Raw genomic sequence first — 25,129 nt, forward strand, 5'->3', positions numbered from 1 at the left:
TTTAGTAGTGCGCATTTCTTGGGCGCAGAGGTATTTTCGGGAAGCATAGTGTGGGAGCAAGCGTGGATTAGAGGCTCTGGGTTTTTGTAGGAAATTTTCTTATTGTTATAATAGAGTTTGGACATATTTTCAAGCTAGATTGGAGGCTATCTACTTGGGTCGATTTTCCTATCTCTTGACAGTGACACAGAAGCCAATTCGTGGTGCTTGGGGGAGGAGATTCTTGGATAATTTCCCTTCGAGTATTTGCAGGAAATTTCCTTGAGGAAGTGTGAAATTATGGAGCGATTTTTAGGGCCAGAGGTACTTGCTTCAGAGTGGGATGAATTTGTTGTCCTAGGGCATGTGTAGTGATTTTTTGGGCTCAACTTGTAGCGATAAAATCAGTTAGAGTTAGCGGGATTTGAAAGCCGAATTCTCAGTTCTCTTTCGGGACAAATATTGTAGGAATTCCCAACTTAGTGGAGGAGTTTTTTGAGCAAGGATTTAACAGTGATTTTTGGATTGGGTGTTGGGCCAGTAGTTGGAGGAGAACGCACCCCTTTTGGGTAATTTCGAGTCGGTGGATTTAGGCCAAACCCTTTCTGCCTTTTTTTGGGTTTATTGAGGTGAGGCCAAGATTAATTTGGCAGAATTTTCTGGGCAGATTTGAGGGGTCAAACAGGGGTCCCAATTCAACCAACAACTAGAGGAGCCAGAGGAGTTTTGGGCCGAAATTACGAGGTCAACATTTGGCCAATTCCTTCGTGGGTTTTGTGCATTATTTGTGGAGACGGGTTAATTTCCCAGAATTTTCCAAGCACCGGAGGAGGCCCTAGCAGCAGTTATTCACAGCCAACATCATATTGTTGGGTAGTTTCAGCGTAGAGCTAAGAGAGAGAAACACCATTTTTGGGAGGGACTTCTTATTGTTTATTTGTGCTTAGTTAGCTTGCCTTGAGCAAGCCCAGCTGCACTCTTTCTAGCACCTCATTTTACCCTCTTCTTATTATAATAAAATGGCTTAGCAACGCTGATTTTGGTGCATTTCTGTGATCTAATTCATGTGTTTACATTTTGTGGCTTTTTGTCTATGTTTGCTTTGCATATTTACTGTAAAAATTCCTTAGGAATATTACAGTGGTATCAGAGCTTGATCTTGGCCCAGCTGTGGGTAGCTAGAAGATCATGGAGGATTTGGGTATGAGTGCACAGTGATGGGTGAAACCGGAGACAAACCCATGGCTCAAGGGAAATCCATTGTCCGAAATTTTGGGGTGGAATCCATTGGGACGATGTGAAGTTGGCCCTGTTGAGGAGGGTGACAGACCAGATCCATCCTCACCTTTACAACAGAGACGATAGAGGTGAGCAGGTCGTGGGGGTGCAACCGCCTACATCATGTGAGGAAAGTCGACAGAATTAGGGCACTAGATCTCTTGAAAAGGAGTAGACAGGACAAGGACAGTTAGGGGGTGAGACTAGGAGGCACTTTTGTTGGTGGAGATCTGGCTTTAGATATCAGGAGCTTGGGGGGAGGTTGAGCATGATGCTGAGAGTCCACAGGATGGTGAGGAGCACATTGTTATACTTGGTGTGGCGCAGGAGTCACCATTATTAGAGACCTCTTTGATAGCTCCAGTAGAAACCTTGGTGGAGAGGATAGAGCCTACAGACATGGAGCCATCTGTTGAGGAGGTGCCACCCATGGATGAGATGCCGATAGTTGCTGAGGTATCCAAAGCTATGACTGAGTCATTAGGTGATAGAAGCCCACGATAGTTTCATCAGTTCCAGGCCTGCCTTCTAGCATTGAGAGAGAAGGCCACGACAGTGCGAGATGCTATTCTGCAACAGAACGAGGAGTTGGAGGTCACGAGAGCAGTTTGTGCCAAGTTAGCGACCAAACTAACTCACGTTGGAGAATAGTTGGATTCCCTAATGGTCCAGCTAGAGTGCACATTAGAGCATCAGAGCAACCCTCTTCAGACATACATAGACGGGGATTGCCTCTGCACATTGGAGAGGGAGAGGCAGAGTCACCTCGACAAATTTTGGGTGTTGACCAGGATGGTGAGATGAGGCGACATGTTGCGCAGGGTGCAACACTCGCAGGATGGGGGGCTTGTTCTATGTGCGGCGATTCGTGCATTAAATCCCTCTCTTGGGGTTGGATGGTGAGAGATTCTGATTTGGTACCCGATGGAGTGGGCTGGACTCATGGAGATGGTCATAGTCTGGAGTAAAGCTCCGTGGGAGCTCTTAGACACTGAGGGTACTGGAGGCCCAGGTTGGCACTAGGATCGAGGTGGGGCTCCCTATCCGATAGCAGACATGTGGGATGGCTATGGCATTGGTGAGGTATTCGACACAGTCATTGAGCACATGCATTCCTTAAGGGAGTTCCAATCGACATTAGCTGACAGGGAGTTTGTGAGTAGGCTCCATGGATTGTATTGGTATGTTGGTTGCTTTTGGGGTTGCAAGGTGATTAGCATTCTCTGGCAGGAGTTGGTGGGAGGAGGTGGCATGGGTAGGCCACCGAACCAGGCATTGTATGGAGATGATGTTCTCCCATTGGGGTATTGGGAACAAGAGTCACCGAGGATCGGCACAACAAAGATATCCCCTCTAGCAAGTGTGGAGTTAGGCCGTGCCGGTTTACCAAGGTAGATGAGGAGGTGTAGATCACTTCGTGGCGGGTGTACTAGCAGCATGGTGGATGCATGGGCACATATGGGATTCCCTATGGTATATGGGGGCATGGCATTGAGCGTTTGTATCCAGTGGTGCATGGAGTTGTGCCACAGAGTTCAGTGCTATGCAGAGGAGTGTAGGGGTACGTACTTGTGTGCAGCTGAGCATGACGTTGCACAACAGGTTGTCAGAGTGTTGTCGCCAGAGATCTCTTGACGAGGGCATCAGGCACAACATTAGGTTTGGCACACTCCAATTTGGAGAGCGAGTTGATCACAAGGCTGACCGTGAGCTTCCATTTATCACTCTCCAACATTGCACACTAACACAGGGGACTTGGATATCATCTCTTGATGCTCTCATCACGAGCAACAGGAGCCATGAGGTTCATCTGAGACAATTGGACGAGACATAGTGCATTGGGAGAGAGGCTTTCCAGTTGTGGCATATGGTCAGGACGTGAGTTGGTGGATGCAGGCTTGGGGGTAGTCTAATCTTCTGCAGAGGTAGCACTTGCACCACCCTTGAGCCCACACTCAGGGTGATGCATGATCCCCTTTTGGTGAGACATTCCTAGGTGTCTCGACTCTCTGGAGCATCTAGATTCTATAATGGTTGGTGGACCTTACTTACAGGCAGATGTTTAGACTCTGGGCAGTATTGGGGAGCACTTTTAGGAGGCAGGACGACAGATCCCATTGTATGGTATGGTTGGCGCAGGGCTGTGTCGCACACACCAGATTGGTTTGTGATGTATGGAGTTTAATATATTGATTGCATGCATGGACCTAAGACATGGTGTGAGTTGGTTCCATTCGCTGTCAGGACTATGCCAGAGTCGTTCTGGCTGTGGGATTAGGAGTTTGGTTGGTTGATTGGACACTCTGTTTCATGGTGAGTGGGATCAGAATAGGGGATGACCCAGCTCACACTTGGTTTAACATGTGGGGGAGCGTTGAGGCCTTGATTGCAGGTTGGTTTTCCTTGTTATTGCTACAGATCAGGGTGAGTGTTGGATGGGTAGGAGGTGACATCATGGAGGTGCTTGGTCCAGATGCGTTGGGACTCCATAGATGTTTTGCCATCAGGTCCCGGGAGTGGTGGATACCACTTGCGCATGAGGGGAAAACTGCCATGATCAGAGTTGCGCAATGACACCATAGTGGCACCCTTTTTAGACTAGCATGGGATCCGAGCATCATAGGACTTGGTAGTACAACTACCCTTGGGGATGCGCTGATTTCTATAGGGGAAGATCATTCAAATCTTCCATTGGGCTTTGGTGACTCGCTAATGGCACGGGGGACTTCATCAGCATGGTAGGATGGCCAGAAGGAGGATATCAAGGGAAAGCCCATGCGGGAGAGATTTCTTCCCCACGGGGATTGGATTGTATCTTTAGGAGTTTACTCTTGGAGTGCAGGGGGTGGACTACTCGCCAGGGCAATTTCATGGGGAATCAGACAGAGTCATATATTATCATGATGTTTTACTTATTTATATTATGCAGAGGGCTTCTGGTACTTATACCTTGCTGGACAGTGAGCGGAGTGAGGGTTGCTTCACAGTGATCAGGATGGCTTGGTACTTGATTATTGAGGGATTCCTTCATGACCAGGAAGTGCAGATATCGGGGATGACTCAGTGGCACGATTGGGACCCTGGTATTATTGATGGTGATAGTGGTGATCAATAGATAGAGGAGGCGCTTGTTCAAGCACTGCTTGATGACAAGCAATTTTTGATAGGGAGGACTGTAATATACCCAATTTTGATTTTCAGCATTAGAGATGAGTTTGGGGAGAAGACACTATTCCGACATTAGGACTTAAGAGGAAATGGGAAAATTGCAGCTCTAGTGGAATGTAGGGGCCACAAGAAAGAGAAATTCGACCTAAGGAGGGAACTCACACTCTTGGAGGAGAGAGGAAAGAGAAGGAAGTTTGAATTAGGAAAGAGAGAGAGTGGGGACCACAAGGAGAGAAGGGGCCAACAAATTATAAATAGAGCTTGGGGGTCTCACTTTTGGGCATCTTTGATCATTTGACAATCTAATATTAGTTCTCTTGAGCTTCTTAGCCAAGACAACTGTGCTATTTAGAACAAGGAATTGCCAAGTGGGAATTCCACCCTCATTTTGGAGAACTTCGAGTGTCTCCCTAGTGAGGTAATTTGGGGAGCTCAATTCAGAGTTTCCTTTGGGCATCATTGCAGGAGTTTGTTTAGCAGTGCACATTTCTTGGGCGCAGAGGTATTTCTAGGAAGCACAGTGTGGGAGCAAGCGTGGATTAGAGGCTCTGGGTTTTTGTAGGAAATTCTCTTATTGTTAGAATAGAGTTTGGACAAAGATTTTTGAGCTGGATTGGAGGCTATCACTTGGGTCGATTTTCCTATCTCTTGATAGGGACGCAAAAGCCAATTCGTGGTGCTTGGGGGAGGAGATTCCCAGAGAATTTCCCTTTGAGTATTTACAGGAAATTTCCTTGAGGAATCGCGAAATTATGGAGTGATTTTCAGGCCTAGAGGTACTTGCTTTAGAGTGGGACGAATTTTCCTTCCTAGGGACTGCGTAGTTATTTTTTGGGCTCGCTATAGGCTCAGCTTGTCGCGATAAAATCACTTAGAGTTAGTGGGATTTGAAGGCCGAATTCTCACTTCTCTTTCGAGACAAATATTGTAGGAATTCCCAACTCAGTGGAGGAGTTTTTGAGCAGGGATTTAGCAGTGATTTCTAGACTGGGTGTTGGGCCAACAGTTGGAGGAGAACGCCGTACCCCTTTTGGGTAATTTCGGGTTGGTGGATTCAGGCCAAACCCTTTCTGGGATTTTCTGGGTTTACTGAGGTGAGGCCAAGATTAATTTGACGGAATTTTCTGGGCAGATTTGAGGGGTCAAACAGGGGTCCCAATTCAGCCAGCAACTAGAGGAGCCAGGGGAGATTTTGGCCGAAATTCCGAGTTCAACATTTGTCCAATACCTTCGTGCCATTTGTGGGTTATTGGTGGAGAACTCGGGGTTAATTTCCCGGAATTTTCCGAGGACTGGAGGAGGTCCTAGCAGCAGTTATTCACAACCAACAACATATTTCTGGGAAAGTTTCAGCGTAGAGCTAGGAGAGAGCAGCAGTAGATTTGAGAGGGACTTCTTATTGTTCATTTGGGCTTAGCTAGCTTGCCTTGAGCAAGCCCAGGTGCACACTTTCCAGCACCTCATTGTACCCTCTTCTTATTATAATAAAATGGCTAAGCAACGCAAATTTTGGTGCATTTCTGTGATCTAATTTGTGTGTTTACATTTTGTGGCTTTTTGTCTATGTTTGCTTTGCATATTTACTGTAAAAATTCCTTAGGAATATTACACAGACACATACATTCTCAAGATTTTTGTTTGAAGTTTGAACCCTTTATGAATCTTTTTTGAACACAAGTGTCCTTAAGTTGTGCCCCATTAATATATTCCTCATAAAAGAATATTTTTCAGAATGTCTTTGTTTGAAGTTTGAACCATTTATGAAGCTCCTTAAAATACAAGTCTGCTTAAGATGTGCCTCATTACAGAGGTAGCATATAGGCTTATGGATATACCTCATTGAACATGAATTTTTGCCTAGTCTTTCTCACAAGATTCAACTTTTTTGCAAAATTTGCTTCACAAGTTTCTAGTTTTTGCAAAGCCATCATCATAAGATTCTATTGGTTGCAAAGTCCTCTTCATAAGATTTTATTTTTTGTAATGTCTTACTTTGTATGTACAAGGATTCAATCTAAGGCATGGCAGCTATACACTCATATTACACTAGATACATGGTGCTTGCACAAGCTTAATTGTTTGTGCTAATTTCTTCTCATTGTTTCCTCTTCATGCAGTTTTTAAACAATCAAGGTCATCTTGTCAGCATCACCAATCAGAATGATATTCAGGTAGAACTGTCTGTTGTCCTTCTATTATATATATATATATATATATATATATATAAAGTTATTTCTTTTTTCCTTTTTGAAACTCTGCATAGTCTCACATTAATCTTAAGCTTCACCATGTTGAATGATAAAAGCATTGTTTTTCTGTTTATTGTTCTTAGCATGCCTACTGAAAGTTGTTCGTTAGTCATATTTAAATAGATTTTATGATTCCATTTGTTTTTGTTGTTTAACACTGAATTTCATAAACAGAATTGAGGCTATTCCCATAATTTGCTAGAAACCATAAATTATTTACTGAAAAAGTTAGAACCACAAGTAGATATCTGTTTACTATTATAGACTAGAAGTCTCATGCATTTCTTGGCTTTTCTAACTGCTGCTATAGTAATATTCCAACTAGTTGACCTTTGGTATTCACGACAGCCTTTAGATTGCCAAGTATAACATGTTTACTGTGTGGGATATGAATGTGAGGAAGGATGGAAGTAAGAACAAGGAAGGCCATTTTAAATAGGAGTAAATTGTTACAGAAAGAAATCCCCAAAATCATAATATTAGTCAGAAAGCATGAATATTTATTGTCTCTCCAAGGGCTTTCTATCACCTTGAAGAGGGTTCACCTGACTTTTTAAGTTTGCAATCATAAGTAGAGATTATGCAAATAAAACCAAATAAGGAAATGGGTGTTTGAAAATGCAGACAAGAAGCTTGTGGATTTGAAAATTGAAAGCAGTTAATCTCTTAGCATTTTAAAACTTTCTTGTCTGTATATGAAATGCTTCTAAACAACACTAAAACATTGACCATACATAAATACTGGCCATTTTTCTTGAGAAAGAAAAGTAATAGGCTTCTTTTTTTGTTTTAGAGAATGTTTTTAACAAGTGGAGGTTGCATTTCTCAGAAGAGGATATATATAATAAAGTTTGAGCACAGTTTCTTTCCTTGTGTCAAAATATTAATAACATCCATGTCAGCATCGTCATGTTGATTTGGGGTAGCATCGGATGTGCTCTAGCCATGAAAATTGGTGGAGAGGCTAAAGCACATGAGATCTCCAAGACCTAGAAATGGTTTGCGCAGATTCTAACCGATTTGGGAGATATTAAAATAATTAATATTTTTAATGGAGTTCCTAAGTCTAAATTTAGGAAAAATAAAATATTAATGGTTATTAATATAAAACTACCCGGATGCGGGTGATCCCTCCAGCAATCAATGAAGAACTACGCCGGACAGACAGCTGGCCTAACGGATGGCAGGCCGGCGGACTGCATGGTACAGGCCGTAGATGGATTTAACAAGTTCAAGGTGGGAGATTTAATTCTGCTGCAGCCTCGAAGTTGGCTCGAATTCATTTCGAGCATGGCGACTCTGATAGCACTCTGGCTCCAGGCCATGGATCCGCGCAATGCCATTAATGTTTCAGGGTATTATGGGGCTAAGTCGCCTCAATTTTGCTGTATTGTCATTTGGGTTTGGCTGCTTGATCGGTGCTGGAGACGCCCTGAGATTTTTAGAGCTCTCTCTTCTCCTGGTCTACTTCATCTCATTTGTTCTCCTTGGTTCTCTGCCCTTGCAACCATGCCGCGCAGACGAGGCATCCCTCGCAGGGGAAGTCACTCAGGAAATAGAGGAAGCCTTGCTCGACCCGCGCCTCAGATTGTTGCTCCTATTACCTCTACTCCGCCCTCGTCTCCGTCGTTGGAACAGGATAGGTTTCGTCCAAACAATTCTTTTCAGAGCTCCAGTTTTTCTTTCCAGAGTCAGCTCAATAGACCCATCGTGACAATCAATTTCACAGTACTTATTTCTGAAGAGGAGGGCAATTCGTCTAGCTCGGCTCCTTCTGTTTCCGCTCCTTCACAAGATGACAGCATTCTGCTCGGGGACCTATCAGGACGAGTTTATCATGTGGACCATATGCACGAAGACGCCCCTGCTCCGGAACAGCCTCAGCAGCCGATTCCATTACAGGAAGACGTTTTAGTTTGCGGGCCTTCTCAACGAGATCTTGGAGTTCTGCACCTGGTTACTCATCCGGATGGCGAGCCAGTTCTGGATGAAGATGGTCTCGTTACTTGGCTGGCCTCCACCAGCCAGGAAAAGGAGGACACGCCAGCTTTGCCAAGACATGTCGATTGAGCACAGTTACTTCTTGCCGGGTGGCTTTCTAGCTCATATGTTTTGTATTTTTGTTTTTATGGTTTTGAGTCTGAAGTTAGTGGTAGATAACTGGTTTATTCTCAAGCTTCAGGCTGTAATAGCTGAAAATCCAGACCTCTCTTTCTGTCTTACATATGATTATGCCGGAGGTTTTTTTGTACTGTCAGTCAATGCAGGCCATGAAAATTGTAGGTATGGTAAATCTAGTCAGTATGTCTGCATTGTAATTTTGGATGAAGGGTTGAACTGTAAAATCCCTGTTTTTCTGGCTGAGGATTGGCTTAGGCCTCCTCTGAGGATTGGCTTAGGCCTCCTCTGAGGATTTAACCTTATTGTACATATTTTTTCACTTTTTTAATAGAATTAGCATTTACAGAGAAAAAAAAATAAATAAATATAAAACTGGGTTAGAATGTTCCAAATGTCATCGATCAAGCCAAATCTAATCTTAGCCATTGATTAGAGATTTAATCTCGGCTGTTGATGGACCAACGAGAAAAGTATAAGAGGAGGCTTGAGGGCCAGTTGGAGAATACACTGGAGTGATCAGTCATTCTATTCTCTAGAGCGGGGTTTGCTAAGAGAGATAGAATCAATGATCAGCAATGAGGGGCAGTTAATACATAGCAGAGAGGTAGATTTGGTACCAGAGAGACAACGCAGAGCCCAGAAAGCTTGACGTAGAGGCAGATGGGTGCTACGCAGAGGCAGCCACGAGCTGCGCAGAGCCAGGAGAGGCCAGTGTGTGAGACACAGAGGGTCTAGGGGCTAACGCAGAGGCTAGCAGAGCTGGCGCAGGGCCAAGAGGTAGCGCTGGAAGGATTTCGTGGGACAAACTGGGTGCTGGTGAGCTGGATAGGGTGATGCAGCCCCTATCAGAGTGACGCAGAGCAGTGGAAGCTGCAATTGTTGCTGTGGGACCATTCATCCGGTGATTGATCAGCCGGAATATCTGTCTCCGAGGAGAGGTACTACTGCTGAGGGCATTCTTTGTTGGGTGAGCCATTTCTGGCACCCTAGTTGTATTCTGAAAACTGCATAATAATAAAACCCTCTGAATAGTTGCACCGATTTTCCTGCATTGGGTTTTTCCGAGGACATTGGTCCAAAAATAACAGTGTCACTTGTGTGCTTGTTTTCTTTCAGTTGATGATCTGTAGATGTTGATACTGTACTTGTGTTTATTTTCAGCGTTTACATGGTAAATAACTTGTTAAGTAATTAAACGAGTAGGAAGAAATAAACTAGATAGTACAAGAATAATTTCTAACGGGTTAGACTTAGGAATTCCAACATTGCACTAGTAGGATTAGGATGACAAGCTTTTCGAAAAACTAAAGCAACTAGACTTTGCAACAAGAATAATCATAGTTAAGGAGACAAAAGGATCACTAATATTGGGTAGGTCTGTCGACACCAATAAACATCAGCAAGATTGATGTATGTCAATATTCTTCAGGCTTATTTGAACCCATAGGAATAAGGCTTTTTATCTATCTACTTTATCTATTTATAGTTGTACACATACATTCATACACACACCTCATAGAGTAGGGGTATCTTATGACAAGTGTCTTCTAGGTTTGTCTTGTTACAAAGGTTCAGCTTTAGGAATGGAGTCTTAGTTGAGAGTGGGAAGATTGATGTGGTTGTATTATTTGCTCTTTTAGGGATGAGCACTGGGCAACCTTCACATGGGAGGGTGCTTGACTTGCTAGTTGGTGAGCAATGTCATATCAGATAACTATGCCATGTATCTCTTTCGTGTGAATGACTGTATTTTCTAACTTGGATGCTATCTTGTGGTTATTGCAGACATTAATAGTTGGGTTGTTTATGCCAACTTCACAGTGTTGGTTGCATTTCTATAGGAGAGAATGTTTAGTTGTATGACTTCAGAAGTTTCAGATTTATGAAATTCAGAAAATATGGGTTTTCATGCCTTAGATATTTACAAATTTGCAGATTTTCCTTTTAGAATTGTGCTTCAAATTTCAACCATTTGTAGATAAGTTTCAAGGCCTTTTTAGAAACATTCCCTGTTTTTCTACTGTCAGGGTTTCCAGGTTTTTGTATTTAGTATAGTGCAGTGTTGCGGGGGAGCCCCCCCCGCGAGATCCCGCTCCCAATCCGCGCTTCAGGCGGGAGCGACTCGGGAGCGGGTTGGGAGCGCGCTCCTGAAATCGCTCCTGTTAAAAAAATTTGCGCTCCCTGCCATTTTGCGGAGCGAAGCAGGGAGCGTCGCTCTCGTCACTTCGGGAGCGATTTTTATAACCCAGGAGCGGTCAGGGAACAATCGCTCCTGACTGCTCTTGGAGCGACGAGAACGACCGATGGGAGTGATTGGCGTGGAAAAAAATTTTGGTGGAAAAAAAATTGGTTTTTTTGATATAAAGGGAGGGAGGGAGGGAGGGAGGATTTTATTATCATTGTGAGAGTGAGATTGAGATTGAGAGAGGGAGATTGAGAGAGGGTGACAGTGAGGAGCAAGGAGAGAGTGAGAGAGAGAGAGCAAGGAGAGAGTGAGGAGCAAGGAGAGAGCAAGAGAGAGCAAGGAGCAAGAGAGTGAGAGAGCAAGAGAAAGCAAGGAGCAAGGGGAGATTGAAGAGCTTGCAAGGGGAGATTGGTCGCCAAAGAGGTAGGCTTTACAATATTGAATAGAGTGTCTAGCAATTTTTTTTAATGTTTATTAAATTATTCCTAAATAAATAAATAATTTTTTCTCTATTTCCCATTGCCATTCCCTTCCATTTTTTTAAATTTTGCAAATTCAAAACTTCAAATTTCAAACATCATGGTTATATTTCTTGGTATTTTCTTCTTCCTGGTTCATTTTTTGGTTATTATGGTGCTGGAGAGTAGAAAAAGGAGGGTTGAAATTGAAAATGAAGAAGGGGATGAAGAAGGGGGACATAGTGGATTTGATGAAAACCTTGGTGAGGAGGAGCTGGAGGAGAGTGAACATGAGTCAGCTCAAAAAACTAAACAAGACCAAACCCCATTGTGGAAATATGTTAACAGGCCTGAAGCAGGGAAAGGGGGTGGAACCACTAAATTTCATTGCCTCCATTGCAACAATAATTACACAGGTTCAGACACCCGTGCCACCTCTACAGGAAAATGCCATGGGATGGAGATAAACAAATAGGAATCAAAACTTGTGCAGGTGTGTCAGCAGCAGATAGAGCCAAATACATAAGGGAAGAGGAGGAAGCCCAATACAAATCTAAAAAATCAAAGGGTTTCTTTGAACCAAGCTCACAATCACATGCACAAAGAACTCCTTCAGGATCCTCCCAAGGCAGTGGATATGGAGGCACAGGGTCACCAAGTTTAAGGTGTAGAACCATATCAGATTTCCTTGATGAAGGGTGTAGGAATGATGTGGATTCAAAAGTTTACAGGTTTCTCTATGCATGTGGGATACCATTCAATGTTCTTCGCTCACCTTGTTGGCACAAAATGGTTTTTGCCATAAATGATGCCCCTAAAGGATACAAGAGCCCTGGGTATGACAAGGCAAGAACCGTTGGACTTGATCATGAAAAAGCAAAAATATCACATTCTTTGAATAGAATGACAAGTTCTTGGACTGCCCATGGGGTGTCCATTGTATCTGATGGATGGACAAATGTAAAAGGCAAGCCATTGATAAATGTTCTTGCTGTGTCTGTTAGTGGTGCCATCTTTCTTTCAGCATATGATTAAACAGACAAGTTCAAGACCGCCATCAACATTGCAGAACCATTACCTAAAACAATTGAACGTATTGGGCCATACAATGTCATCCAAGTCATCACTAATAATGCTCTTAATTGTAAGGCAGCGAGAGCAATTATCGAGGATAAATACCCCAACATATTTTGGTCTGGGTGTTTGGTTCACACATTGAACCTTTTGATGCATGATATTGTTAAGAACAAAAGCGAACAATAGAAATGGATTTGTGATTTGTACAAGAAAGACAAACAAATGATAAAATTTATTACAAATCATAGCAATACCCATGGCCTTTTCCGCAGTCACTCAAGATTGGAGTTGTTGAAGATTGCGAGGACTAGATTTGGTAGCTATTACCTCACCTTCAGGCGCCTTTTGAAGGTAAGAGAGTCATTGGCTACCATGGTATCAAGTCCACACTGGCAGGTATTAAAGGAAAGGGTTACAAATGCAACTGACAGGCAAGGTTTTGAACAGGTGGAGGAGGCCGCTCTTGATGGTATGTTTTGGGCACGTGTGAGGCAAGTGTTGGATTTCACCAAGCCCATTTATCACATGATTCGGTTTGCAGATATAGATAAACCAATGATTGGCGAGGTGTATGAGCATATGGATACCATGTTGGGGCAAATAAAAGATATTATTCATAACAATGATCCCAACTTGTACAAACTGATTCATGATTGTGTGTGTGTACGGTGGGATAAACTTAATGTTCCACTACATTGCTTGGCGTATATCCTTATGCCAAAATACTCCTCTACATCTTGGTTGGGCCAACCTGCACCAGGGGGTGGGGTTAGGGCCAAACCCCATATAGATGAAGAGGTATCTACAGGATATTTGGAAGCATTAGAAAAGTTGATACCTGACAAGGAGGAATGTGCTAGTGTGCGTCTTGAAATAGGCGGATACTTTAGTTACACTTTTTTGTTTGGTACCTTTCATGCAATGGAAGATAGAGACAGATTTGATGCTCTCACATGGTGAGAATCATATGGCGTCCATTGCCAAAATTGGCAAAAAAAGTTCTCACAGGTTGTAAATACTTCTTCTGCAGAGAAGTGTTGGAGCCAATGTTTTAAAACTCCAACTCGGCCGAGGGTCGACTCCGACTCTGACTCCGACTCGGTGTCGACTTGGCCGGTTCGATTTCAATGACTCGGTCATTGTAAAATATACACTAAATATTTATTTTTTTAATAAAAAAACATAATTTTAAAGATTTTCATTCATGTTTTCAAACACACAGCATTGGAATATAGATGGAAGACAACATATGATCAAAGTAGGCTCATGAATATATCCATTATATCAAAATGGCACCCAGTGCACTGTCCAATAGTAAATACATACATGATCAAAGATTCAAAACAAAAACACATAACCAAGGAGGCTAGAAATGGCCTCTACAACAAAAGTACACTGTGACCAGTACTACTGGGCCACTGGCTAGTAGCTACTGCCAGAGGAGCCAAGATCATGTGGATCAATCTCTCGATCATCATCAGAGTCAGACAGGGGGCCCCATGGCTCCTCCTCATCATCATTTCCAACTGCAACTGTAGAAGTGGTAGCACTAGCAGGCTGTGCAGTAAATGCAAGCTGAGATAGAGAAGATATGCAGCTGGGCTTCTATCGTGGCTGAGCAGAGGAAGCGCTTGCAACTGGAGTCCTTGCTGGCTGTGAGGCTGAGGCTGGTAGCACAAGCGGATCGGGATCTGCATTCAACTGAACATCATGTTCGAGTGATGCCTCCTTATCTAAATCAAAATCAAAATCCTCATTAGGATCAAACTCTGCTGGATGACTCTCCACTACCCAATTTGATGTTGGATCAATATCTTCCAACACAATGGGATTTGAATCAGGTCTTTTGTTCAACAATTGGTTGCGTTTGAGCCGGAGGTTGTACTGGACATAGACTAGATCATTTAACCGTTTTTGATCCAAACGATTTCTCTTCTCTATGTGAATCCTCTCAAAGACAGACCAATTGCGCTCACACCTAGTAGCACTGCAAGTTTGACTCAAAATACGAATTGCAAACTTCTGCAATTTAGGACAATGGCCACCAAAAGCCTCCCATCATTGTGCTGCAAAAAACATAGGAGTGTAATGAGTTAGCTCAACAAAATTACAAATTATATCCAACTTTCAAATTATAAATGATTTACGAAAATTTAAAACACTATTAAGAATTTGAAAATTGAAATTTTTGTTTACGTGGCTCATCTGTTTCTCTTGCAATCTTTGCTAGGTTCTTCCCAAAGGTACTCGAGGCATTGCTGAAGGTCGTGACCTGTCGGTGTATCTCCAGCTGATCAGACTCCAATGGGATCATGCGATCAATGCAGTCAATCACTCCATCTTTGTCCTCCCCCCTCAAAGATCCTGACTCCTTAGCTTTATAATGATACTGTGGGTTCAAAAAATACCCAGCTGCATGTGTAGGGCGATGGAGTTGATTGTTCCATCTTTCATCAATGATTGCCCAAATGGGCCCATACTTAGCCACTCTATCCTTGTATGCCCTCTTTATTTACTCCTTTTCTTGATCCATAGCCTCATAAATGAAGCCCATAGCCAATCTTTCCCCATCCACCAACCACAACACCTTAACCAGTGGCTCAGCAAGCTTCACAATCTCTGCTGCCTTTCTCCAAAAAGTTTCTTCATTAACTTTCTTTTTCAATTCTTTGCCTTCCAGTTTGTGAGACCAATTGCTTTGATTCCATTCATCACTGGAAAACATCTTTTGCAAGTTTCTATTTTGGGAAAGCATAGATTGCAATGTCAAAAAATGAGTAGCAAATCTAGTGATGGCAGGCCTAATAATATCCCTGCCCCCAGTGTGTTTCCTCGTGAAGCTCAAAATCCATGAATGATTGTAGATAAATTTTGTTATGCTTTTGGCATGATCTACAGTGTTTTTGACCCAATCTATTTTTCCAATATCCTCAAGCATGAGGTCTATGCAATGTGCAGCACATGGGGTCCAAAAGATGGTCTTGTGTTTTTCCTCTAACAGTTTACCAGCAAGAACATAGTTAGAGGCATTATCTGTGATGACTTGAACAACATTAGCCACCCTCACCTCCTCAACAACCTGATCCAATCGCTGAAACAACAACTGCCCATCTTTTACCTTATCAGATGTATCAACTGATTTTAAAAACATGGTTCCCCGTGGGCAGAAGATAAGAAAGTTTATGATGGTACGGTTTCTTTGATCAGTCCATCCATCTGTCATGATGGTACATCGTGTTCTTGCCCATGAGTCCTTGAAATCTTTCAAATACTCATTAATGGAGGCAATTTCTTTCTGCAAACGATACCCCCTTAGCTCATGCATGGTAGGGCCTTTGAAGCCTTTTCCAGCAGCATGTATGGCATCAAACATAGGCTCATAATATGGTGAACAGGAAGCATTGAAGGGGATATCAGCGTCATACCACCATCTAGCTATGTAATCACAAGTAGTCTCCCTCAATTCTTTCTTCCAATGGTCATCTAAAGTGGGCTGCATTTGAATTTTACTAGCCTGAGGATCATGTGCATCTGATGGAGAGGAGGGAGTGAAATAACTTTTGATAGTCATATCACCCATTTTCATTCTACCCTTTCCCTTTTCTTGAATAGAATCAAAAGAGGGAGGAACATATCGGAAAGGGTTGGATGCATCAGTATGAGGGACAGAGGAAGAACCCTCAAAATCATAATGGGGGTTGGTAGCCATCATTTTTTGTATCTACCTCTTCCTCCCAATTTCAGCCTCTAACTCTTTTTGCCTAGCCTTATCTTCTTTAAACTTCTCAAAGTTGGCTAACAATTCCTTCCTTATCTCCCCAATTTCTGGTGAGGTACATGGAGTAATTTGGTCTCTAATCCCCGCCAAGTGTTGTTTCAGCGTATTAATGCCCCCAAGACCTTCCTTAATTTTCGTATGCAAAATTTGCAATGCATTTGACTATCAACCATTTCAACATATGCCCAAGCAACATCTTTCACTCTAGGTGCTATTTTTTGACTTGGAAATGAAAGCAAACAATTTGAAAATGAAAAAAAAACATTGATTCAATGTTCGTTTCTTTCACAAAAAACACTCGTTAGGATTTCTAGATATGCACCTAAAATTTAATAAGCAAAAACAGATTTGTACAAGTGAAAAAAAATACCTCCAGGCACAAACTGCCTCCTCAAGCTTGCTCCAAGAAATCAACTCCTCAATGCTGCTCCAAATGGCTGCCCAAGAAGCTCCTCACTGCTGCTCCAAAAACAAACTCAACAACTCCTCACAAACTCTCAATGAAGTTCTCACTCAAATGCATGAGATGGCTGTGAGAGAATGAGAGGAGTTGAGTGGGTTAAATAGGGTTTGGGAGAGGGGAATGGACCCCAAAGACCACTTAACCAATTAATAAATCCATTTGGAGGTCCCAACACTCAGCAAAATCATAAAAAAAAACACTGTTTTTGGGGTTTACTAGCCGCATGAAGTGACCCGACTGAGTTGATACGGACTCGGTCAAGTCTGCCGAGTTAAGATTGACCCGGCCGAGTCAGTCTTAACTCGGCCGGCCGAACCGGTTCGACAGCCAGGCTGCAAATTTTTTTACCAGCTCGGACCAACTCGGTCGAGTCGGTTCCGAGCCGGTCGGCTTTTAAAACATTGGTTGGAGCACCTACAACTTCATACATAATGTGAAAAGAAACAGACTCAATGAAAACCGGGCAGAAAGCTTGGTTTATGTGCACTACAACTTGAGGTTGTTGAGTCATTACTGTGATCGGGCTTATGAGGATCCAACATATAAAATTTGGGACAACCACCCAGAGGATGATAATTTGGAGGATGGCACTATACATCTTGAAGAACTGGAAGTGGAACTTATAAGAGAGGAAGATGAAGCAACAACCATGCCACCTCCACCATCCAGTAGCAGTGCTCGAGTTCTGAGTCTTGTTCCTTTGCTGTCGCCGCCTCCATCTACACCCTCACGTGGAGGGCATGTGCCTTCTGGTTCTGGTCGTCAGTCTGTGCGGGAGACTCCTAGAAGACCACCACAACCTGCTCATACATTAGACACTTCTCGTGGCAAGGGCCACATGTAGTAGTAGATAATAGATTTACAGTTTAATTGTTTTTTCTAGTTTCTATTAGTTTTCATAACTTTTGAGTCTTGACTCTTTCATATCATAATGATATTTTTTCTAAACAATATATGACTGTGACAATTTAAGTTTGAAGTTGGCAATTATAACTCATTGGTAATGATTCTGTATTATGAATATGATGCTTTGTGAAAGTTGTTTCATTTCATTTCATAATTCATTTTATATCATTTCATTTCATGTTAGATATTATTTCTTGTAATGGTTAAACTTAGCTTACAAGTACAACTTTGGTGATCAATGATGATAAATGTTATATATTGAATTTTCAATTTTGAAAGCTTGAAGTTGAAACTTTAAGATTGATGAATCATGAATCATGATTCACGACTACGAGACTCAATATGTTGTATGTTACTAACTTGTGGACGTGGTTGATGAAGAATCAAGATTATAACTTCTAGATGATTGATGTTATACAGTTATATGGTTGATGGTTCAATGATCAATCTATGTTTTTTTATGTTTTTTATATCTAATTCATCATTCTACATGTTTTTGTTGACATATATGTATCAAAATATAAAAAATATATATATTATATAAAAATCGCTCCTGGATTCGCTCCCAAACCGGGAGCTTTTGAAAATGTCACCCCCGCTCCCGCTCCTCACTTTCGCTCCTGCTCCCAAGTAACACTGGTATAGTGCTTTGCAAAATAGCACACATTGATCTCTAAACCAAAGGCCATGCTGGTTATGCAATGTAGAAATTTCAAGAATTGGAGCAATTAATGCAAATCTTAAATTTCAGCTAATTTCCTCGAGGTTTATGGATCTAATCCTTGCGAACTTTCAGTCTTGGGGCTGATTTGAAGTATTCAATTACAACAGAAAATACATTACTTCAATCCAAAACACCGTGCAACCCAAGAGAATAAATACCATACAAGTTTGTTTCAATGCCAAAAAGGTACATCCATTAGGGCATGTTGCTGCACAAACTAGCAGGTCTAGTAAATAGGCTAAAGCTAGAGGGCTGAACAACAATTTGGGACAAAGGCCCACTGTCACCATAGCCTATGTCCCCTTCTCTTCTTGGATTTTCACTGACGGGAGGAGTCCTAGTATCCCTCACTTGTGATTAATGTGTCTATAATAGGATTCAAAGTGAGGCAAGGATGGCTCATTCAATGGAAAGGTTCAATTAAAGTGTGAGCTTTGGAAGAAGCTAGGACAACTTTCCAAGAAAAACCCCTTGAAGGGAAGTCTGCCTGAGACATTGGGTTAAGATATTCGACGAGATAAAAGTACATCCAAGGTCAAGATAGACAAGGGAAAAGGCTATGATTGATATACTTCAACAAGTACTAATGTTCAAGCCTTCAAAGAATCCCCAAGTTGAAGAATAGCACCTAGGGCTCCCACTTGGCATGATGGCTAGGGAATCAATTATATTGAAATTTGACTGTGATAATTGCCCCAAATTAGGAGGATGGCCAGAGGAAACACCAACGCAGAATACTGTCCAAACAGTTTTGCTAAAGCCCTTCCCTATTGAAATTCGTACCAAGCCCTAGGGAGGCCTCCTTATCCGTAAAGGGACGCATAAAGGAAGGAAGAAAAAGGTGAAGAGAAAGATGATTCGTGGAGTTAAGGGTGATCACCAAGGATCTAGGACTAGTGCCTAGCAATTGGGAGGATTGGAGTTAAAATTTACCTTGATTTGGTAACTTCTCTCTTCAAGGAGGCCTAAAGAAGTAGCTTCACTATCTATGAATGCAACTACACGCAAACTTTAGACTTTTACACTTCGATGGCAATTGTTATGGAGTTTCAAGGATGCAAATGCAAATTATGCTTTATGAACATTCATTCTTTCATCATCTTATGAGTAACACATGCAAAAATTCTCCAATAGTATCAAGGCCTTAAACATTTTTTTTATGAATTAGGGCACAATAATAACCATAAGACAACAATTCTATGCGTTAGACATTCATTAGTTCATAAAAATAGCATTAAAATATACTTACAAGACAATGAAGAGTATATCCATCCACAATAATGCCAAAGAGAAGCTTCAAGAGAGAAAACAAACTTTTGCAAATATCAAAATGCATTAGCTTCTTCCAAATCACTCCACAAAAGTGCAGGCTGAAAATTCTCTAATGAGGTAACCGAAAATCCCAAGTGTGATGAATCCAAATGAGAGTGAGTATCTCATATTTATACAAGACTCATAGGTTCGAATTTCTAATTATGAAGCCCCTAAAATGTTAAAACAAGGTAACAAACCCTTGGTTACAAGCCAATCAAGATAGCTTTACGTTAATTGTTATTTTATTTGTCCTTTAACCCATGTAATTAATGTGAAGTGCTCTCTAATGCTAGTGTTGAGGCCTCATACGCTAAGAATGAGGGTGAGGGCCTAAAAAATGGTGGTCAAGAGGGGGATACCCTCCAAATGTTGCAAAACATCTCCAAACTCCAATTTGGGCTTTGTGGGCTCCAAATGGATCTCATGGGTCTCCAAATGGCTCAAGATCATGTCGATGCTCCATTAGGGTTGGAAGATGACACATGACTTCCCATGCCTCTCTGGGTGAGACAAAACCTCCTCTGGGCCCTGGATCAACTGCTAAGTGTCGGGTGCACTGCGTAGCCGACTGGGCAACGTGGTCCAAGTGCATCATCATCTATGTATAATTGGGGCATGAACTAGTAATGTGGTGGTGCTGAAGAAGCCCATGGTGTGGCAATGAATGCTCTGTAAGGCTGGAGGCTCGTGGCTCTCAACGCTCTCCCTACAAGTGCCATTATGACCCTTTGGAGGGCTTGGATCCCGTATAGGGAGGCCAAGTCCAAGATGAAGACCCACTTGCAATCCTGTATAAGATCCAATGTGTCTCCCCACCTTCCAGTATAATAATTCATTAGTATAATTGAGTAGATAAACTTGCTAATCAAGGGAAGAAGCAGACACTTCATAGTGGCATGCCCTTTCAAAGGGGCTTTAAACATGTGCAGGTGTTACCTTGCTCGAAAAGAGAGGTTAGTGAAGGATCCTATTGCGTGGTTTCAACCTTTAAGGGAGTGACAGGCCCATGGTACATCCATCAAATATCATGTGTCATGGGAAATAATGATGGAACAGAATGTGGGCAGAGGGAAGACTTCAAGCATATGCCAGCTATGATGAAGGAATCCCATAACTTGGGTGTATGAATGTAGGAGGAAGCAATCATGGTACATGAGTTACCCTGGCCTTTGTTTTTCCACCCTTCTTCACATGCCTTTTGCCTTTTATTGATTTTTCTTCTTTTACTGCTCGGGGCTCAAGGGGATGAGAGTATGATGTGTAAGATGTAGCAGCGATTATCCCCTTACGGTGGGGCAGTTCATCGCCCACCAGAGGTTGGCACAATCATGGGCTCCTGAATGATGCAAGGAACGCTCATGGGGGCCCTAGGAACCAGGTTGATGGCCTAACGATAGGGGGTAGAGCTCATGTTTGGCTTTGCCCACATGCTAAATTCTTTTACATTTTGTGGTACATTTCCAGTTGATTTTGGCCATATTATGCTTTTATCTTTCTTTTTAGCAGCATTGATATCTAGGGCATTCTTCCAGGCCCGGCCCAAGGTGTGGACGAGGGGAGGGGGAGGCTAACACCTTGTGGACCCAATGGACAAATGTGGATCTAGATGGGAAAATATGAAAAGGGCTTGTAGTGAGCAGAGGGGAGTGAGATATATGGAATCGGGAAGCGGGACCACGCAACCAAAATCATGGTTTCCCATGTAGTGCCACTCCTAAAGCTAATAGATAGGAAAGCAGATCCCACAGGACTAGGATACAAGGTTAACCCCGAAGTTGAGGTAAGGGAACAAGAGTACAGTGAAAGCCTGTCCTTTTTGCCAAATCCCCCCAATAATCCATGCCCAAATGTGCCCGAGAAAAGCAAGCATAGGCACCCAATTACATAATGAAAAATCATACCTTTGGGGTTGGAAGGCCCACCTTCAAACATACGATCATAATTGTTAAAATTGGCAACTAGGGCCAAACTCGATGTGGGTCATCTTATTTAAGGCAACTGATATTTTTCTTGGATCCTTCTCATCGAGAGGTGTGGGATTGATCTAAAGATCATCCGATTCCGATAAGTATTCATGGAGATATGAATTTATTTGTGTTATGGGACAATTCATCAAGGTCGGCCAACAACCAAATAACCCCCACATGTGTTCAACGTTTTAGTATAAAAGGAGATGACTTGAGAGTCATTTTACACACACTTCACTCTTGATTTCTCTCCACTTGTTTTGGGTTTTAGTGTGAAAGAAATCTAGGAGGAAGTATCCCTAAACGCAGGAGGAAAGGAGGCTGATCTACACTGCCCTAATGGAGATCAAACAATAGTTATGGAAGGGACTTATACACTGACCTAAAGAAGATGTCCTTACCATTAACGCAATCATGGAAGGAGTGTTAACGCAACTATGGAGGAGGCTAAACAAGCTGCCCTAGCCGCAGTCAAGGAGGGTTACCATGATGCCCTAGCCGCAGGCCACTTGAAGTGACCGAATTGATGGATGAAGGGCCAAGGTTCTAGGGCCGAGAGGGCAAGCTCCTAGGCTGAATAAAGGAGGAACATAACATTGTATGGAGAGGCCTAAATGCAGGCCTAATGCTGCTGTCCTAGAATACCCTAGACGCAGTCATTCATTGCCATACGCTATTCTAAATGAGGTATGTTCATACTTGCAGGGAGGCTGAGTTTGGAAAGGAGAAATTACAGATTGTTTGAGGGCAGCGAAAAGGTAAGGTAAGACTGTTGCGAAAGGATGTTAGTGTGCAGCAGAGGTCTGTGGTAGGCCACTCCAAAACAGGGCAGCGTGGAAGTGTTAGGGGCTACCATATGCTCTGAACAACAACATGAGAAGGCGGCCATCTACCTTGACTAGGCTGCAGTTCATTAAGGTTGTTCAAGGTATGTTTTTGGGGCATGATTGTTGGATTGCTATAGGTTACAATGGGATAGTAGCAAGCACGGTGTTGCAAACACAAATGGGACAAGAAGCAATCATAGGAGCAACATGTCACCAACAATGGGACAACAGTGCTAGTAGTGTGACAACATGGTAAATGGGACAACAATGACATTGTGCAGCAATGGCACAATGGGATAGTAGCAACAACAAGGTGCAGCAAACACATTGGGACAGCTAGGCTATGTTGCTTGGTGGAGCATGGTAAAGGGACAACAAGGACATGGTGCTTGGTGGAGCATGGTACATGGGACAACAAGCAATCATGGTGCAACAATGAGATGCAGCATGATGGGCACGATGAGGAACAGGATGGGGAAACACTGGTGGGTGCAACAAGATGATAAGGTACAACAAGATGTTGCAGTACAGGAAGGTGCATCTTAAGGCGCAACAGTATGATAATAAGGTCCAACATAGTGATGATGGGTGCAACATGGTGCAACACAGTGAGGTGCAGCATGATGACGAGGTGCAACACTATGATGGGTGATGAAGTCACCTAGGAGAATCAGTTGAAGAAGCATGTCCTCCACTGAGTTCAGATACCTCATGTATCATCTTCTTAGAGATGATCTATGCTCTTATTTAGATAAGTCAAAGTGTTGACTTCTGTTGTAAATGTACTATCTCTCTCTCTCTTCTGAACTATTGAAGAACATATAAGAAGAATTGATCAAGGGTTTCCCACATTGGGGTTTGTCCTTGGCTAGTGCCACATCTTGTGTCGTCTTGTCTTGGCTTGTCTTCTGTGATCTATGTTTATGTTCTATTTGCAATTTACTTTAATGCTAATGTGATTGCTAATCTGGAAAAGATATTGAGCTAACTGTGAAAATTGAAATAAATTGCTCTAAACATAGAACATACCTAAAACTTAACATGGTATCAGCGCTGAGGTGAAGACAAATCCAAGCAAGAGTGAAAGAGCAATCCCTGAAGACAGTTGGTAAAGGACAAACGGATCAACGGATTCCTCATTCCTCTTCAAATTCACCAAGGGTTAAATCGAAGCAGAGAATATTATCAGAATGGCGCAGCAGAAGCTTCTGATGGCCTACCTAAAGATCACTTCATTGGGAAGTCCGGATCTAAGGGTGGAAGGAAAGGCAGATGCCTTGTTTGTAATAAATTTGGCCATTATGTGAAGGAGTGTCCAAATGGCAGGACACATCACTTGATGATGATAACAATCATTCAAGGGACATTTTCAATGATCGGAGGAATGACAGGTAATGCAGGTCATCAAGGAAACAACTGACTCTTTAAAGAAAGAAAGGAACCCTAGGTATGAAGAATCAAATGTTGTTTCTGATAAGATAAAGAAGCGTCATCTTGTATTGGCCCTCTCCTTCAGACTCTTTGGGAATCTAGCTTATTGATTGTAGTGCTTCAAGGCACTTCATCGGATAGAAGGGTGCTCTCTCTAATTTGTTAGAGATGGAAACAATTGTGGGATTATACTTGGAGTCGATGCCACCCATCCTGGAAAGGGTGTAGGGAATTTTACCCCTCAATTGAATGAGGGTAACTCGATTCATTTACAAGAATCTCTTTTATGTATCTGATCGCAAGAAGAAATTGGTGTCGATTTTGGCAATGGAAGTCAAAGGTTTCAGGGTGGCATTCATCGATGTAAAGGTATGTGTTTGAAAATAGAATTTTCAAAAATACTTTTATTCTTGGGTTCAGGGTTGGCAATTTGTATCAAGTTGCAGGAAGTCCATTGGGGACCATGTCAGTTGACACATCTCATCTATAGCACCGAAAGTCTATTTTATGGGGCCTTACTCGATGTGAGTCAGATGGTGACAGGGATGCCTGAATTCAAGAAGAGCATGAAGGTACATGTCTGAGATGTACTGAAGGAAAATCTTACAAGGGGTCTGAGAAGTAACACTGTTTCAAAAGGCTATTAGTGTGCAACAGAGGTCTGTGGTAGGCCACTCCAAAACAGGCCAGCGTGGAAGTGTTAGGGGCTGCCATATGCTCAGAACAGCAGCATGAGAAGGCTACCATCTATCTTGACTGGGCTGTAGTTCATTAAGGTTGTTCAAGGTATGTTTCTGGGGCATGATCGTTGGATTGTTGTAGGTTACAATGTGACAGCAGCAAGCACAGTGCTGTAAACACAAATGGGACAACAAGCAATCATAGGAGCAACATGTCACCAACAATGGGACAACAGTGCTAGTAGTGTGACAACATGGTAAATAGGACAACAATGCTAGTAGTGTGACAACATGGTAAATAGGACAACAATGACATTGTGCAACAATGGCACAATGGGATGACAACAACAACAAGGTGCAACAAGCACATGGTGGCAAGCATGGTGCTGCAAACACATTGGGACAGCTAGGCTATGATGCTTGGTGGAGCATGGTAAATGGGACAGCAAGGACATGGTGCTTGGTGGAGCATGGTACATGGGACAACAAGCAATCATGGTGCAACAATGAGATGCAGCATGATG

General features: G+C 42.5%; 1 protein-coding gene across 7 annotated transcripts in view; it reads left to right on the forward strand.

Annotated features, from left to right (window-relative positions):
- The window catches only part of LOC149192717 (uncharacterized), a 473,076-nt gene that overhangs the window by 65,557 nt on the left and 382,390 nt on the right, over nucleotides 1-25,129 (forward strand). For all 7 annotated transcript variants that reach the window (XM_089404681.1, XM_089404682.1, XM_089404676.1 and 4 more), the window contains one exon: nucleotides 6,543-6,596. In XM_089404681.1, coding sequence (XP_089260807.1) covers nucleotides 6,543-6,596 — 54 coding nt within the window. The remainder of the gene's footprint in view (nucleotides 1-6,542; nucleotides 6,597-25,129) is intronic.

Source organism: Pinus tabuliformis, chromosome 2_2 (genome assembly GCF_031772625.1).
Source record: "Pinus tabuliformis cultivar Carrire ecotype Pingquan chromosome 2_2, CPIR1, whole genome shotgun sequence".
NCBI classification, from domain to species: Eukaryota; Viridiplantae; Streptophyta; class Pinopsida; order Pinales; family Pinaceae; genus Pinus; species Pinus tabuliformis.